This window comes from Oncorhynchus nerka, linkage group LG11, assembly GCF_034236695.1.
Source record: "Oncorhynchus nerka isolate Pitt River linkage group LG11, Oner_Uvic_2.0, whole genome shotgun sequence".
Classification (NCBI taxonomy): Eukaryota; Metazoa; Chordata; class Actinopteri; order Salmoniformes; family Salmonidae; genus Oncorhynchus; species Oncorhynchus nerka.
In genome coordinates, this window is record NC_088406.1 from 41,780,055 (window position 1) to 41,796,650 (window position 16,596).

Genomic DNA, 16,596 nt, shown 5'->3' on the forward strand with positions numbered 1-16,596 from the left:
CCCCTCTCCTCTATCCCTCCATCCTCTCCCCCTTTCCCCATCTCTCTCCCTCTCCCTCCATCCTCTCCCTCATCCTCTCCCTCCATCCCCCATCCTCTCCTCTATCCCTCACCTCTCCTCCATCCTCTCCTCTATCCTCACCCTCTCCCTCCATCCTCTCCCTCTATCCCTCCATCCTCTCCCTCTATCCTCCATCCTCTCCCTCTATCCCTCCATCCTCTCCCTCTATCCCTCATCCTCTCCCTCTATCCCTCATCCTCTCCCTCTATCCCTCATCCTCTCCCTCTATATCTCATCCTGTCCCTCCCTCTCCCTCTATCCCTCATCCTCTCCCTCTATATCTCATCCTGTCCCTCCCTCTCCCTCTATCCCCATCCTCTCCCTCTATCCCCCATCCTCTCCCTCTATCCCCCATCCTCTCCCTCTCTCCCCCATCCTCTCCCTCTCTCCCCCCATCCTCTCCCTCTCTCCCCATCCTCTCCCTCTATCCCTCATCCCTCTCCCTCTATCCTCATCCTCTCCCTCTATCCCTCATACTCTCCCTATCCCCCATCCTCTCCCTCTATCCCCCAACCTCTCCTCTATCCCCATCCTCTCCCTCTATCCCCCATCCTCTCCCTCTATCCCCATCCCTCTCCATCTATCCCCCATCCTCTCCCTCTATCCCCCATCCTCTCCCTATCCCCATCCTCTCCTCTATCCCCCATCCTCTCCCCCCTATCCCTCATACTCTCCCTCTATCCCCCATCCTCTCCCCCTATCCCTCATACTCTCCCCTATCCCCATCCTCTCCCTCTATCCCTCACCCTCTCCTCCATCCTCTCCCTCTATCCCCATCTATCCCTCATCCCCTTCCTCTATCCCTCACCCTCCCTCTCTATCACTCACCCTCTCCATCTATCCCTCATCCTCTCCCTCTATCCCCCATCCTCTCCCTCTATCCCCCATCCTCCCCTCTATCCCCATCCTCCCCCATCCTCTCCCTCTATCCCCATCCTCTCCCTCTATCCCCCATCCTCTCCCTCTATCCCTCACCTCTCCCTCCATCCTCTCCCTCTATCCCCATCTATCCCCCATCCTCTCCCTCTATCCCTCACCCTCTCCCTCCATCCTCTCCCTCTATCCCCCATCTATCCCTCACCTCTCTCCCTCCATCCTCTCCCTCTATCCCCCCATCTATCCCTCATCTATCCCTCATCCCCTTCCCTCTATCCCTCACCCTCTCCATCTATCCCTCATCCTCTCACTCCATCCTCTCCTTTATCCCCATCTATCCCTCATCCTCTCCCCCTCTCCCTCCATCCTCTCCCCTATCCCTCATCCTCTCTCCATCCTCTCTCCCTCCATCCTTGCCCTCTATCCCTCCATCCTCTCCCTCTATCCCTCTATCCCTCCATCCTCTCCCCTTTCCCTCATCCTCTCCCCCTCTCCCTTCATCCTCTCCTCTATCCCTCCATCCTCTCCCCTCTCCCTCATCCTCTCCCCCTCTCCCACCATCCTCTCCCCCTCTCCCTCCATCCTCTCTATCCCTCATCCTCCCTCCATCCTCTATCCCTCCATCATCTCCCTCTATTCCTCCATCCTCTCCCCTTTTCCCTCATCCTCTCCCCTCTCCTCCATCCTCTCCCTCTATCCCTCCATCCTCTCCCTATCCCTCATCCTCCCTCCATCCCCTCTCCCTCCATCCTCTCCCTCTATCCCTCCATCCTCTCCCTCTATCCCTCCATCCTCTCCCCCTCTCCCCCATCTCGCCCTCTCACTCCCTCTCTCTATCCCTCCATCCTCTATCCCTCCATCCTCTCCCCTTTCCCTCCATCCTCTCCCTTTATCCCTCCATCCTCTCCTCTATCCCTCCATCCTCTCCCTCTATCCCTCCATCCTCTCCCTCTATCCCTCCATCCTCTCCCCTTTCCCCCATCCTCTCCCCCTCTCCCTCCATCCTCTCCCTCATCCTCTCCCTCCATCCTCTCCCTCAACCTCTCCTCTATCCCTCATCCTCTCCCTCTATATCTCATCCTGTCCCTCCCTCTCCCTCTATCCTCATCCTCTCCCTCTATATCTCATCCTGTCCCTCCCCTCTCCCTCTATCCCTCATCCTCTCCCTCTATATCTCTTCCTGTCCCTCCCTCTCCCTCTATCCCTCATCCTCTCCCTCTATCCCTCATCCTCTCCATCTATCTCTCATCCTGTCCCTCATCCTCTCCCCATCCTCTCCCTCTATCCCTCATCCTCTCCCTCTATCCCTCATACTCTCCCTCTATCCCTCATCCTCTCCCTCACCCTCTCCCTCTATCCCTCCTCTCCCTCTATCCCTCATCCTCTCCCTCTATCCCTCCATCCTCTCCCCCTTTCCCCATCCTCTCCCCTCTCCCTCCATCCTCTCCCCCTCTCCCTCATCCTCTCCCTCTATCCCTCCATCCTCTCCATCTATCTCTCATCCTGTCCCTCCCTCTCCCTCTATCCCTCATCCTCTCCCTCTATATCTCATCCTGTCCCTCCCTCTCCCTCTATCCCTCATCCTCTCCCTCTATCCCTCATCCTCTCCATCTATCTCTCATCCTGTCCCTCATCCTCTCCCCATCCTCTCCCTCTATCCCTCATCCTCCCCTCTATCCCTCATCCTCTCCCTCACCCTCTCCCTCTATCCCTCATCCTCTCCCCCTTTCCCTCATCCTCTCCCATTCCCCCTCTCCCTCCATCCTCTCCCCTATCCCTCCATCCTCTCCCCTATCCCTCATCCTCCCTCCATCCTCTATCCCTCCATCTCCTCTATCCCTCCATCCTCTCCCCCTTTCCCTCATCCTCTCCCCCTCTCCCTCCATCCTCTCCCTCTATCCCTCCATCCTCTCCCTCTATCCCTCCATCCTCTCCCTCTATCCCTCCATCCTCTCCCCCTCTCCCCCATCCTCACCCTCTCTCACTCCCTCTCCCTCTATCCCTCCATCCTCTATCCCTCCATCCTCTCCCCCTTTCCCTCCATCCTCTCCTCCATCCTCTCCCTCTATCCCTCCATCCTCTCCCTCTATCCCTCCATCCTCTCCCTCTATCCCTCCATCCTCTCCCTCTATCCCTCCATCCTCTCCCTCTATCCCTCCATCCTCTCCCTCTATCCTCCATCCTCTCCCTCTATCCCTCCATCCTCTCCCCCTTTCCCCCATCCTCTCCCCCCTTTCCCCCATCCTCTCCCCCTCTCCTCCATCCTCTCCCTCATCCTCTCCCTCCATCCTCTCCTCCCTCAACCTCTCCCTCTATCCCTCATCCTCTCCCTCTATATCTCATCCTGTCCCTCCCTCTCCCTCTATCCCTCATTCTCTCCCTCTATATCTCATCCTGTCCCTCCCTCTATCCCTCATCCTCTCCCTCTATATCTCATCCTGTCCCTCATCCTCTCCATCTATCTCTCATCCTGTCCCTCATCCTCTCCCCATCCTCTCCCTCTATCCCTCCTTACTCTCCCTCTATCCCTCATCCTCTCCTCACCCTCTCCCTCTATCCCTCCTCTCCCTCTATCCCTCATCCTCTCCCTCTATCCCTCATCCTCTCCCTCTATCCCTCATCCTCTCCCTCTATCCCTCCATCCTCTCCCCCTTTCCCCATCCTCTCCCCCTCTCTCTCCATCCTCTCCCCCTCTCCCTCATCCTCTCCTCATCCTCTCCATCTATCTCTCATCCTGTCCCTCCCTCTCCCTCTATCCTCATCCTCTCCCTCTATATCTCATCCTGTCCCTCCCTCTCCCTCTATCCCTCATCCTCTCCCTCTATCCCTCATCCTCTCCATCTATCTCTCATCCTGTCCCTCATCCTCTCCCCATCCTCTCCTCTATCCCTCATCCCTCTCCCTCTATCCCTCATCCTCTCCCTCACCCTCTCCCTCTATCCCTCCTCTCCCCTCTATCCCTCATCCTCTCCCTCACCCTCTCCCTCTATCCCTCATCCTCTCCATCTATCTCTCATCCTGTCCCTCCCTCTCCCCATCCTCTCCCTCTATCCCTCATCCTCTCCCTCTATCCCTCATCCTCTCCCTCATCCTCTCTCCCTCTCTCGCTCATCCTCTCCCCCTTTCCCTCATCCTCTCCCTCTCTCGCTCATCCTCTCCCCCTTTCCCTCATCCTCTCCCTCCATCCTCTCCCCTTATCCCTCATCCTCCCTCCATCCTCTCCCCCTCTCCTCCATCCTCTCCCTCATCCTCTCCCTCTATCCCTCATCCTCTCCATCTATCTCTCATCCTGTCCCTCCCTCTCCCTCTATCCCTCATCCTCTCCCTCTATATCTCATCCTGTCCCTCCCTCTCCCTCTATCCCTCATCCTCTCCCTCTATATCTCATCCTCTCCCTCTATCCCTCATCCTCTCCCTCTATATCTCATCCTATCCCTCCCTCTCCCTCTATCCCTCATCCTCTCCCTCTATCCCTCATCCTCTCCATCTATCTCTCATCCTGTCCCTCATCCTCTCCCCATCCTCTCCCTCTATCCCTCATCCTCTCCCTCTATCCCTCACCCTCTCCCTCACCCCTCTCCCTCTATCCTCATCCTCTCCATCTATCTCTCATCCTGTCCCTCCCTCTCCCCCATCCTCTCCCTCTATCCCTCATCCTCTCCCTCTATCCCTCATCCTCTCCCTCATCCTCTCCCTCTCTCGCTCATCCTCTCCCCTTCCCTCATCCTCTCCTCCATCCTCTCCCCCTATCCCTCATCCTCCCTCCATCCTTTCCCCCTCTCCCTCCATCCTCTCCCTCATCCTCTCCCTCTATCCCTCATCCTCTCCATCTATCTCTCATCCTGTCCCTCCCTCTCCCTCTATCCCTCATCCTCTCCCTCTATATCTCATCTTGTCCCTCCCTCTCCCTCTATACCTCATCCTCTCCCTCTATCCCTCATCCTCTCCATCTATCTCTCATCCTGTCCTCATCCTCTCCCCATCCTCTCCCTCTATCCCTCATCCTCTCCCTCTATCCCTCATCCTCTCCCTCACCCTCTCCTTCTATCCCTCATCCTCTCCATCTATCTCTCATCCTGTCCCTCCCTCTCCCCATCCTCTCCCTCTATCCCTCATCCTCTCCCTCATCCTCTCCCTCTCTCGCTCATCCTCTCCCCCTTTCCCTCATCCTCTCCCTCCATCCTCTCCCCCTATCCCTCATCCTCCCTCCATCCTCTCTCCCTCCATCCTCGCCCTCTATCCCTCATCCTCTCCCCTCTCCCTCTATCCCTCCATCCTGTCCCCCTTTCCCTCCATCCTCTCCCCCTTTCCCTCATCCTCTCCCCCTCTCCCTCCATCCTCTCCCTCTATCCCTCATCCTCTCCATCTATCTTTCATCCTGTCCCTCTATCCCTCATCCTCTCCCTCTATCCCCCATCCTCTCCCTCTATCCCTCATCCTCTCCCTCTCTCCCTCATCCTCTCCCTCTCTCCCTCATCCTCTCCCTCTATCCCTCATCCTCTCCCTCATCCTCTCCCTCATCCTGTCCCTCCCTCTCTCTGTAGCTCTCAAAGGGCTGCTCCCTCCACCTGGCCCAGCGCTGGAGCCAGCTTCTCAACATTCAGCTGCGCAGGATGCCCGTACTGTCCAAGGAGTCAGCACCAGGGCTCATCATGGCCACAGGTGGGGAGGCTAGCATCATACAACTACAGTGACTGTTTATTTACAATAAAAACATTATATAGATGTATTTATTTTTCTCAGATATTTTCTGATTTCATTGAACAGAGAGAGAGAGAGAGGATGACTGTGGGGAAAGAAAGAGAAAGGTTGTGTCAAAGGGAACCCATACTGACGATGTGTGCCAGAGGGCTTCGCCATTACCACTCGCCAGGCCACAGAATGACTATTTCTGTGGCGAACACATGACTTCCCTTGTGGTGGTGCAACGCCTGCTATTGCCTGGTCTGATGGAGAGGACCACTTCCTCCATCAGTCAATCACACACTTAGAGTGTCTAGAGAAGCTGCAGAGTCTCTCCTTCCTGCTCCTTTGTCTGTGTCTGTTTTATTAATTTTTTGAACCATTATTCATTCAGGCAATTCAGTTGAGAGCAAATTCTTATTTACAGCGTGTGTGTGTGTGTGTTTGAATTTTCCTGAGTGCGTGTGTTCATGGTTTGGGAATGTGTGCATGCGTGTTAGTAACTGTGTGTACTCAGGGGGAACATTCCCTCGCGGCCTGTCAGGGGGAACATTCCCTCGCGGCCTGTCAGGGGAAACATTCCCTCGCGGCCTGTCAGGGGGAACATTCCCACGCGGCCTGTCAGGGGGAACATTCCCTCGCGGCCTGTCAGGGGGAACATTCCCACGCGGCCTGTCAGGGGGAACATTCCCTCGCGGCCTGTCAGGGGGAACATTCCCTCGCGGCCTGTCAGGGGGAACATTCCCTCGCGGCCTGTCAGGGGGAACATTCCCTCGCGGCCTGTCAGGGGGAACATTCCCTCGCGGCCTGTCAGGGGGAACATTCCCTCGCGGCCTGTCAGGGGGAACATTCCCTCGCGGCCTGTCAGGGGGAACATTCCCTCGCGGCCTGTCAGGGGTAACATTCCCACGCGGCCTGTCAGGGGGAACATTCCCTCGCGGCCTGTCAGGGGGAACATTCCCACTCGGCCTGTCAGGGGGAACATTCCCTCGTGGCCTGTCAGGGGGAACATTCCCACGCGGCCTGTCAGGGGGAACATTCCCTCGCGGCCTGTCAGGGGGAGGCGTTTGTTTTGTGACTTGTTCCTGTGACATTTCTTCATTTGTAAAAAGCACCGTTGATATGGCCTCCAAGAACAACAGTCGTTAGTGGTGGTGCCGGGGAGGAGAGCGGCGGCCTCATTAAACAGCACTCAGGATGAGTGTCAGACACACCGAGAGAGCCGTACACAACTACATAACGCCACACCGTTCGGTGCAACATGGCCGTCTACATCCACATATGATAAATAGATATGTGACGTTACACTCCTTGGGGCCTTCCCCCTAGAATGACTACAGACTGATTTGAACCATTCTTATAGGTTCATCACATGGTAAGGAGTATTGATGTTGACAATTAAGCATACTGGAGCGTAGGCTGCGGCATGCGGAGTTTGTTTGAACTTCTCTGAGCTCAAGCATCTGCTTCACAACCCTGGATGGACTCTCTCCCTATATAGAGCCGCCCAGCTATATGCTACAGTCGCCCTTTTCTCTATGGCTGCGCCTCAAATGGCACCCTGTTCCCTGTATAGTGAGCTACTTCTGCTCTGTTGTCGGCTTTGTGTGCTCTGGGCTGGCCACTGTGCTTGGTTGTGTCCCACATTGCACGGTACCTTATTCCCTATGCATCTACTGCACTACTTTTGACCAAGGCCCATAGGGCTTTTGGTCAAAATCAGTGCCCTATGTAGTGAATAGGGTGCTATTTGGAACCAAGCCTGGGATACTGCTGGGACTGGAGACCACCTGAAGCTGCAGTAGTGTTCCTACTGGATCCCCCTCTGTGTGAATAGTTTAATTCATAACCTCCTCTCACACAGCCGTTCCACTGATCATCCCGTGTCTGTCTCCTCTGCAGGTTCTGTGGGCAAGAACCTGGCCAACAAGCCCAACGTGTATGTGTCCAGCAGTGCTGGGGCCAGATGGAGAGAGGTCAGTGTGTGTGTGTGCTTTGTTTTTGTGTATGTGTGTGTGTGCTTTGTTTTTGTGTATGTGTGTGTGTGCTTTGTTTGTGTGTGTGTGTGTGTGTGTGTGTGTGCGCCATAAATGTAACTATGCACATGATGAGCTATAAATCATGACATTGGTTATTGTTGGATGGTTCCTGCCTCTGCTACCCACTCATACCAGAGGGTTTCTGTGGAGATCTTAGCCACAATGCTGAATGCCCAGCGTAGGACACTTTCCTCCACAGTATATTACTCATCAACCACAAACATGGTGCTGCAGTTATTTAGAGCCACGCTCTGTAAGACGTGAGTACAATTCCAAGACTGGGGAGCCCTCTAAGACATAAACAATGGAGCAGAAGCACCCGGAACATTTTCACATGCTCTTGATGCCTATGGTGTGACATTCCACGAGAGCAGTATTAGACTTTTAATTATTCTTTTTTTAAACATACTTTTAATCTGAACATAGTATTACCTCATTTAAGTGTCTTGACGAGCAAAATATTTTTGGTAATAATACGGCCTGACAGTTGTACTAGTCTATTATTGTAGCTATATAAATTGACCAGCAATCTTACAGACTGCGGCTTTAATGAGTGTTCTTCACATTTCCCCTTCTCAAGGCGCTGGCCGGTCCTCACTTCTACACGTGGGGTGACCACGGCGGTATCCTCATGGCCATTGCCCAGGGGGGCTCCACCACACACCTCAAGTGAGTCTCACAACTGTCCTAAATAACACCCATATCTCCCATGTTAGAACAACACAGTGTATCTCCCCCTCATTACACCCCTCTACCCCCCACTGCAGCTCTGCCCTGAGTCGTTGACTTTCAGTCTGCTTACCTCCTCAAATAAAGGTTCAATGAATTGTACCCTTTTCAACCCACTGTGTCACTGCCAACCCAATCAGTACTGTGCTGGCTCATTTGTCCTTTCCAGCTCGGTTCCAGCTACTATAGTACAGTGGGATATGTAACCAGGCCAATGTACTACAGCCTGGCTTGGCTCAGTAGTGTAAAAAGCGTATAAATATTGTAACCATGCTAGTGTTGATCTCCATACTGTCTCTGTTGGCCCTGCTATAGACTAGCATCCTTTTCAGGTGGTGTACTTGCTGCCTCACGCTACAGAATCAGTAGATTTGCCATTCTGACTCGAACAAGGCGGCAGAAAGCCTAGTGGTTAGTGTTGGGCCAGTAACCGAAACGCCATTCTGCCCCTGAACAAGGCAGTTAACCCACTGTTCCCCGGTAGGCCGTCATTGTAAATAAGAATTTGTTCTCAACTGACTTGCCTAGTTAAATAAAGGGTCATAAAAAAATACAAATGAAAGGCTACTTACCTACTATCTCTCTGTGTCTCAGGTTCAGTACCAATGAGGGGGAGACGTGGACAGACTTCCGTTTCTCTGACAGGGAGGTGTATGTCTACCAGCTGCTGACGGAGCCGGGGGAGAAGAGCACCATCTTTACCGTCTTCGGCTCCTACGCCGACCAGAGACACAGCTGGCTCATCCTGCAGGTCAACGCCAGCGACGTGCTCGGTGAGGGGACTCTCACGATATTACTACACTGGGCAGAAGTCATGACTGAATTATCCTCAGCCCGGGTGCTTTTGCGTCTGTCTGTCTGTCTCGTCCATTTTCACAATGCCAATAAGAAGCACCATCTATTAGGCCAGAGTCTCACTGAGGGGTGTGTGTTTGTGTATTCGTGTGTGTGTGTCCGCTTATGTCCCCATGCTACTGTAATAGAATATGATCCAATTCCAAATGAAGTATTTCAAGTGTGTGTGTGTCTCTTCAGGCGTGCCGTGCGCCGAGGGAGACTACAAGCGCTGGTCCCCGTCAGACGAGCGGGGAAACGACTGCCTTCTGGGTAGTGAGATGGTGTACAAGCGCCGCACGCCCCACGCCACCTGCTTCAACGGGGAAGACTTCGACCGGCCCGTCACCGTATCCAACTGCTCCTGCACACGCCAGGACTACGAGTGGTGAGACTCTCCTTTCCCAGCCCGTGTCCAATCCCATATCCGCCCTTTGCCTCTACCCCTAAAACCATCTACCCCTAAGCACCTCATATCGATCTGAAAGGATTGGATAGCTGCTATCTCGAAAGGTAACAGCTCCACCTTCTGTTAAGCTAGGAATAGGTGGAATGTTTCTCCCTTACTTACACCTCTGCTATCCTTTCAGAGTAGGGGCAAGGGGTTGATTGGAATTAGGCAACAGTCTTTTTCCACTCATCTCTAGCTGTTCATAGTTTGATAGTCAGGTAGGCTAACATTGGGTGTCTCTCTCTCTCTCTCTCTCTCTCCCCATCTAATCTCTCTCGCTCTCTATCACACTCCTCTCTCTCCTTTTATCTCTCTCAGTGACTATGGCTTCAAGCTGAGCGAGGACCTGTCCCTCCAGGTGTGCCTGCCCGACCCCGAGTTCTCGGGGAACCTCTACGCCCCTCCCGTGCCCTGCCCCGTTGGAACTACCTACCGTCGCAGTACGGGGTAAGTCAATATCCCTTTGGTATTAACATATTGTCACTTCATCAGAAACCAGGCTTTGCCCTTCTCATAATGATAGGCTTTTTCCTTTTGTTAAGGTGACTCCACACATTGAGGGTCAAGGCCTTGCAATGTGGATGGGTCAGGATTATATGACCTAGCTGAGCTGAAGGGTTTCGGGGTTTCGAGCTGACTTCACAGTGTCCCAAATGGGCCCCGGTCAAAATTAGTGCACTTTAAAGGGAATAGGGTACCATTTGGGACATAATCACAAAGGTTGAGATACACTTGTCCTTGACTGACAGTCACATATGGCTTATAAAAACAAATGGCATTACCTAGTCTGTCAGTCTTCACCTCAATCTTATATGATTTGTTTTACTGCCGCAAGGAGACGACCATTAAATATCAGCATGATTAATGATGAATAGGATATACACACTATGCAAATGGCATCCTTTATGGTCATGAGGGGAACTGTCTTTGTTCTTCTTTTGTGCTATTGGGAAGAGAAAGGAGTGGCGTCATTCTATTATATAGCCCTCACTTATCATGGAGAACAGCCCCACCTAGTGTCATAAGGAGAGAAATGTCCCAGTAAAATCTTGACAAACACTGCGTGTACAAATCATTTAGAACACTTTCCTGATATTGAGTTGCAACCCCCCCTTTGCCCTCAGAACAGCCTCAATTCGTCGGGGCAGGGACTCTACAAGGTGTCAAAAGCTTCCCACGGAGATGTTGGCCCATGTTGACTCCAATTATTCCCTGTTGTGTCAAGTTGGCTGAATGTCCTTTGGGTGGTGGACCATTGTTGATACACACAGGAAACTGTTGAGCGTGAAAAACCCAGGAGCGTTGCAGTTCTTGACACAAACCGCTGCGCTTCGCCCCTACTACCATACCCCCTTCAAAAGCCCCTACTACCATACCCCCTTCAAAAGCCCCTACTACCATACCAACTTCAAAAGCCCCTACTACCATACCAACTTCAAAAGCCCCTACTACCATACCAACTTCAAAAGCCCCTACTACCATACCCCCTTCAAAAGCCCCTACTACCATACCCCCTTCAAAGGCCCCTACTACCATACCCACTTCAAAAGCCCCTACTACCATACCCCTTCAAATTCCCTACTACCATACCCTTCAAAAGCCCCTACTACCATACCCCTTCAAAAGCCCCTACTACCATACCCCCTTCAAAGGCCCCTACTACCATACCCCCTTCAAATTCCCCTACTACCATACCCACTTCAAAAGCCCCTACTACCATACCCCTTCAAAAGCCCCTACAACCATACCCCTTCAAAAGCCCCTACTACCATACCCACTTCAAAAGCCTCTACTACCATACCAACTTCAAAAGCCCTACTACCATACCCCCTTCAAAGGCCCCTACTACCATACCCCTTCAAAGGCCCCTACTACCATACCCCCTTCAAAGGCCCCTACTACCATACCCACTTCAAAGGCCCCTACTACCATACCCCTTCAAAAGCCCCTACTACCATACCCCTTCAAAAGCCCCTACTACCATACCCCTTCAAAGGCCTCTACTACCATACCCACTTCAAAAGCCCCTACTACCATACCCACTTCAAAAGCCCCTACTACCATACCCACTTCAAAAGCCCCTACTACCATACCCCCTTCAAAAGCCCCTACTACCATACCCCCTTCAAAAGCCCCTACTACCATACCCCCTTCAAAAGCCCCTACTACCATACCCCCTTCAAAGGCCTCTACTACCATACCCCCTTCAAAGGCCTCTACTACCAAACCCGTCTCCCCCCTCCATCTACTCTGATTGAAGTGGATTTAACAAGGGACATCGATAAGGGATCATAGCTTTCACCTGGTCAGTCAGAGCAGGTGTTCCTAATGTTTTGTACACTCAGTGTATATGTAATGGGCAACATGTAAACATGTTGTTCTTCTCGTTTACACAACTACACATAAGATGCACTGTATTACACCATTTGTTGTACACATACTCTTGTTGTGATATTGGGTGGTGTGTGTTTGTCTGTCCATGTTGTTCGTGTGTCTCTCTCAGGTACAGGAAGGTGTCTGGGGACAGCTGTAGTGGAGGCGATGTAGAAGCCAGACTGGATGGAGAGATGCTCCCCTGTCCTGTAGGAGGTAAGTCTCCCCTCTCCTTCAATTAAGAAACCATTATTAGAAACGTTTAGCCTTTTAGATCACAATGAATAAGAGACCCCTGAATGAATGAATAAGCGACCCCTGAATGAATGAATAAGAGACCCCTGAATGAATGAATAAGAGACCCCTGAATGAATGAATAAGAGACCCCTGAATGAATGAATAAGAGACCCCTGAATGAATGAATAAGAGACCCCTGAATGAATGAATAAGAGACCCCTGAATGAATGAATAAGAGACCCCTGAATGAATGAATGAATGAATAAGAGACACCTAAATGAATGAATGAATAAGAGACACCTAAATGAATGAATGAATGAATGAGAGACCCCTGAATGAATGAATAAGAGACCCCTGAATGAATGAATGAATGAATAAGAGACACCTAAATGAATGAATGAATGAATGAGAGATACTCTGAGATTCTTGATATACTGGGTTCACAAATACTTTACCTTGTAAATGCCCCCCTTTTTTTCTTTTCTACTGTGTTATTGACTTGTTAATTGTTTACTCCATGTGGAGGTCCTTTTGTGGTAACAGAAACAAGGGGTTAAATGTGTCCAAAAAAGATGTATATTTCCTGAGCTTTCTTATCTCTTAGATACAGGACAGACACTTCAAAACAGTATTATTCCTTAGGATTAATTTTTTGCCTTTTTATGAATGTGTTATTCACTGCATTTCTATGGGCTTTAGTAGTAAAGGCCAAATTCAGTATTTTATCCAATGATTTTGGGGAGGGATACCTAAAGGGCCTAAAAATCATAATCAAATAGCTAAATGATCCATTGAATTACTATTTTAAAACAATTCCATATGTTACCTTTGGGTCGTGGGTCATGACGGGTTTATTTGGTATGGGCCACACAGTTGTAACTTTTTTGCTAGACCTTATTTGAGGCAAAATATACTTTTAGTCACATATTATGGGGTGAATTTAGTTAAAGATATAAAGGTTAGTCCCAGCAGTAGATCATCGGCTATAGCAACAACACACGTAAGTTAGACCTCGGGAACAATAGCTGCTGTGACTGGTTGTAAGGGATCCAAAAAGCAAATAAACAAATAAGTATTTGTGAATTCATGAAAAGTGAAATTACTCACATTTTATACATAAAAGCATATGGTTGGGTGAACTTTAATTTCCCTGAGGGGAAATTGTTTTAGACATGCATTACTGCTGTATGCAAAATAAATACTGTCGTATACACAGCTGGATACAAAATAAATACTGTCGTATACACAGCTGGATACAAAATAAATTCTGCTGGATACAAAATAAATACTGTCGTATACACAGCTGGATACAAAATAAATTCTGTCGTATACACAGCTGGATACAAAATAAATACTGTCGTATACACAGCTGGATACAAAATAAATTCTGTCGTATACACAGCTGGATACAAAATAAATTCTGTCGTATACACAGCTGGATACAAAATAAATACTGTCGTATACACAGCTGGATACAAAATAAATACTGTCGTATACACAGCTGGATACAAAATAAATACTGTCGTATACACAGCTGGATACAAAATAAATACTGTCGTATACACAGCTGGATACAAAATAAATACTGTCGTATACACAGCTGGATACAAAATAAATACTGTCGTATACACAGCTGGATACAAAATCAAATGCAATTTGTTGCGTTTTTCTTACCAGTTGTTACTCTTCACATGGCTATAGATTAGAATGAATTGTATTAAGTGTTTTTTTCCCATCTGGTCTTCTCCAGAGAGTAATGAGTTCATCCTGTACGCTGTGAGGAACTCCATCCACCGCTATGACCTGGCCACAGGGACCGACCAGGCCCTGCCCCTCTCTGGTCTCCGCGAGGCCGTGGCCCTGGACTTTGACTACGAAAGGAACTGCCTCTACTGGGCCGACATCTCGCTGGACACCATACAGGTCAGGGCCTTCACAGAAGGCACTCCGATGTAGCCATGACTTACCCTATTCCCTATATAAGTACACTGCTTGTGTACTATACAGGGAAAAAAGTACCATTTAAGACAAAATCTGTCCTGTACACACTTCTGAGACCAAAAGTACATTGTGTATCGTGATTAGTGAAAAGTATGTACACACTCCCTCCCTGTCCTCCCCCTCCAGAGGCTTTGTCTGAACGGCAGTACGGGACAGGAAGTGATCGTGAGGAAAGACCTGCAGAATGTGGAGGCCCTCACCTTTGACCCCATCAGCAGGCTGCTTTACTGGGTGGATGCCGGAGCGCAGAGGATTGAGGTAAACATGAGGAACAGGGATTTGTCCAATATTTGATAGATACTGAACAAAAATATAAATGCAGCATGCAACAATTTGACTGAGTTACTGTTCATATAAGGACATCAGCTACTACATTCATTAGGCCCAAATCTATGGATTTCACATGACTGGGCAGGGTGCAGCCATGGGTGGGCCTGGCTCCCAAATGGGTGGGCCTATGCCCTTCCAGGCTGCACCCATTAGGAAGGCAGGCACAGCCAATCAGAATGAGTTGTTCCCCACAAAAGGGCTTTATTACAGACAGAAATACACCTCAGTTTCATCAACTGTCCAGGTGGCTGGTCTAAGATGATCCCTCAGGTAAAGCTTCCTGCCATCCAGGACCTATTTAAAAGGCGGTGTCAAAGGAAGGCCCAAAGTATTGTCAAATACTCCAGTCACCCAAGTCCGTAGACTGTTCTCTCAGCTACTGCACGGCAAGCTGTACCGGAGCGTCAAGTCTGGGTCCAAAAGGCTCCTTAACAGCTTCTGCCCCCAAGCCATAAGACTGCTGAACAATTAATCAAACTATTTACATTGACCTCCACTCTTAGTCTTTAAACTGCTGCTACTCACTGTTTATTATCTATGCATACCGGTAGTCACTTTAGTAACTTTACCCGTAGCCTAGTGGTTAGAGCGTTGGGCCGGTAACTGGATCAAATCCCTGAGCTGACAAGGTAAAAATATGTCGTTCTGCCCCTGAGCAAGACCGTTAACCAACTGTTCCCCGGGCGCTGAAGACGTGGATGTGGATTAAGGCAGCTCCCCCACACCTCTCTGATTCAGAGTGGCTGTGTTAAATGCGGGAAGACACATTTCAGTTGAATACATTGTTGGACAACTGACTAGGTTTCCCTACATGTACAAAGTACCCATTGTCCCCGCAAATGACTTGGTACTGGTACTCCCTGTATATAGCCTTGTTATTGTTACGTCATTTTGTGATAGTTTTTGTTTTTTACTTTAGTGTATTTAGTCAATATTTTCTTAACTCTATTTCTTGAACTGCATGGTTGGTTAAGGGCTTATAAAGTAAGCATTTCACGGTAACGTCTACACATTGTATTCCGTGCATGTGACATACAATTTGATTTGATTTAACAGGGATGTAAACACATTTGTGCACAAAATGTTAGAGTAATAATCTTTTTGTGTGTATGGAACATTTCTGGGATCTTTTACAGTGGGGAGAACAAGTATTTGATACACTGCCGATTTTGCAGGTTTTCCTACTTAAAAAGCATGTAGAGGTCTGTAATTTTTTATCATAGGTACACTTCAACTGTGAGAGACGGAATCTAAAACAAAAATCCAGAAAATCACATTGTATGATTTTTAAGTAGTTAATTTGCATTTTATTGCATGACATAAGTATTTGATACATCAGAAAAGTAGAACTTAATATTTGGTACAGAAACCTTTGTTTACAATCACAGAGATCATACATTTCCTGTAGTTCTTGACCAGGTTTACACACACTGCAGCAGGGATTTTGGCCCACTCCTCCATACAGACCTTCTCCAGATCCTTCAGGTTTCGGGGCTGTCGCTGGGCAATACGGACTTTCAGCTCCCTCCAAAGATTTTCTATTGGGTTCAGGTCTGGAGACTGGCTAGGCCACTCCAGGACCTTGAGATGCTTCTTACGGAGCCACTCCTTAGTTGCCCTGGCTGTGTGTTTTGGGTCGTTGTCATGCTGGAAGACCCAGCCACGACCCATCTTCAATGCTCTTACTGAGGGAAGGAGGTTGTTGGCCAATATATCGCGATACATGGCCCCATCCATCCTCCCCTCAATACAGTGCAGTCGTCCTGTCCCCTTTGCAGAAAAGCATCCCCAAAGAATGATGTTTCCACCTCCATGCTTACATTTACATTTACATTTAAGTCATTTAGCAGACGCTCTTATCCAGAGCGACTTACAAATTGGTGCATTCACCTTATGACATCCAGTGGAACAGTAGTGCATCTAAATCTTTTAAGGGGGGTGAGAGGGATTACTTTATCCTATCCTAGGTATTCCTTAAAGAGG

At 49.7% G+C, this 16,596-nt stretch overlaps 1 protein-coding gene across 1 annotated transcript in view; it reads left to right on the top strand.

Moving 5' to 3' along the window:
• LOC115136865 (sortilin-related receptor-like) overlaps nucleotides 1–16,596 on the top strand; it is a 91,994-nt gene that overhangs the window by 49,644 nt on the left and 25,754 nt on the right. The window contains 9 exon segments of the mRNA XM_065024529.1: nucleotides 5,481–5,598; nucleotides 7,522–7,595; nucleotides 8,239–8,327; nucleotides 8,982–9,160; nucleotides 9,423–9,609; nucleotides 9,991–10,119; nucleotides 12,176–12,261; nucleotides 14,033–14,205; nucleotides 14,410–14,541. Of these exon segments, the coding sequence (XP_064880601.1) occupies nucleotides 5,481–5,598; nucleotides 7,522–7,595; nucleotides 8,239–8,327; nucleotides 8,982–9,160; nucleotides 9,423–9,609; nucleotides 9,991–10,119; nucleotides 12,176–12,261; nucleotides 14,033–14,205; nucleotides 14,410–14,541 (1,167 nt within the window).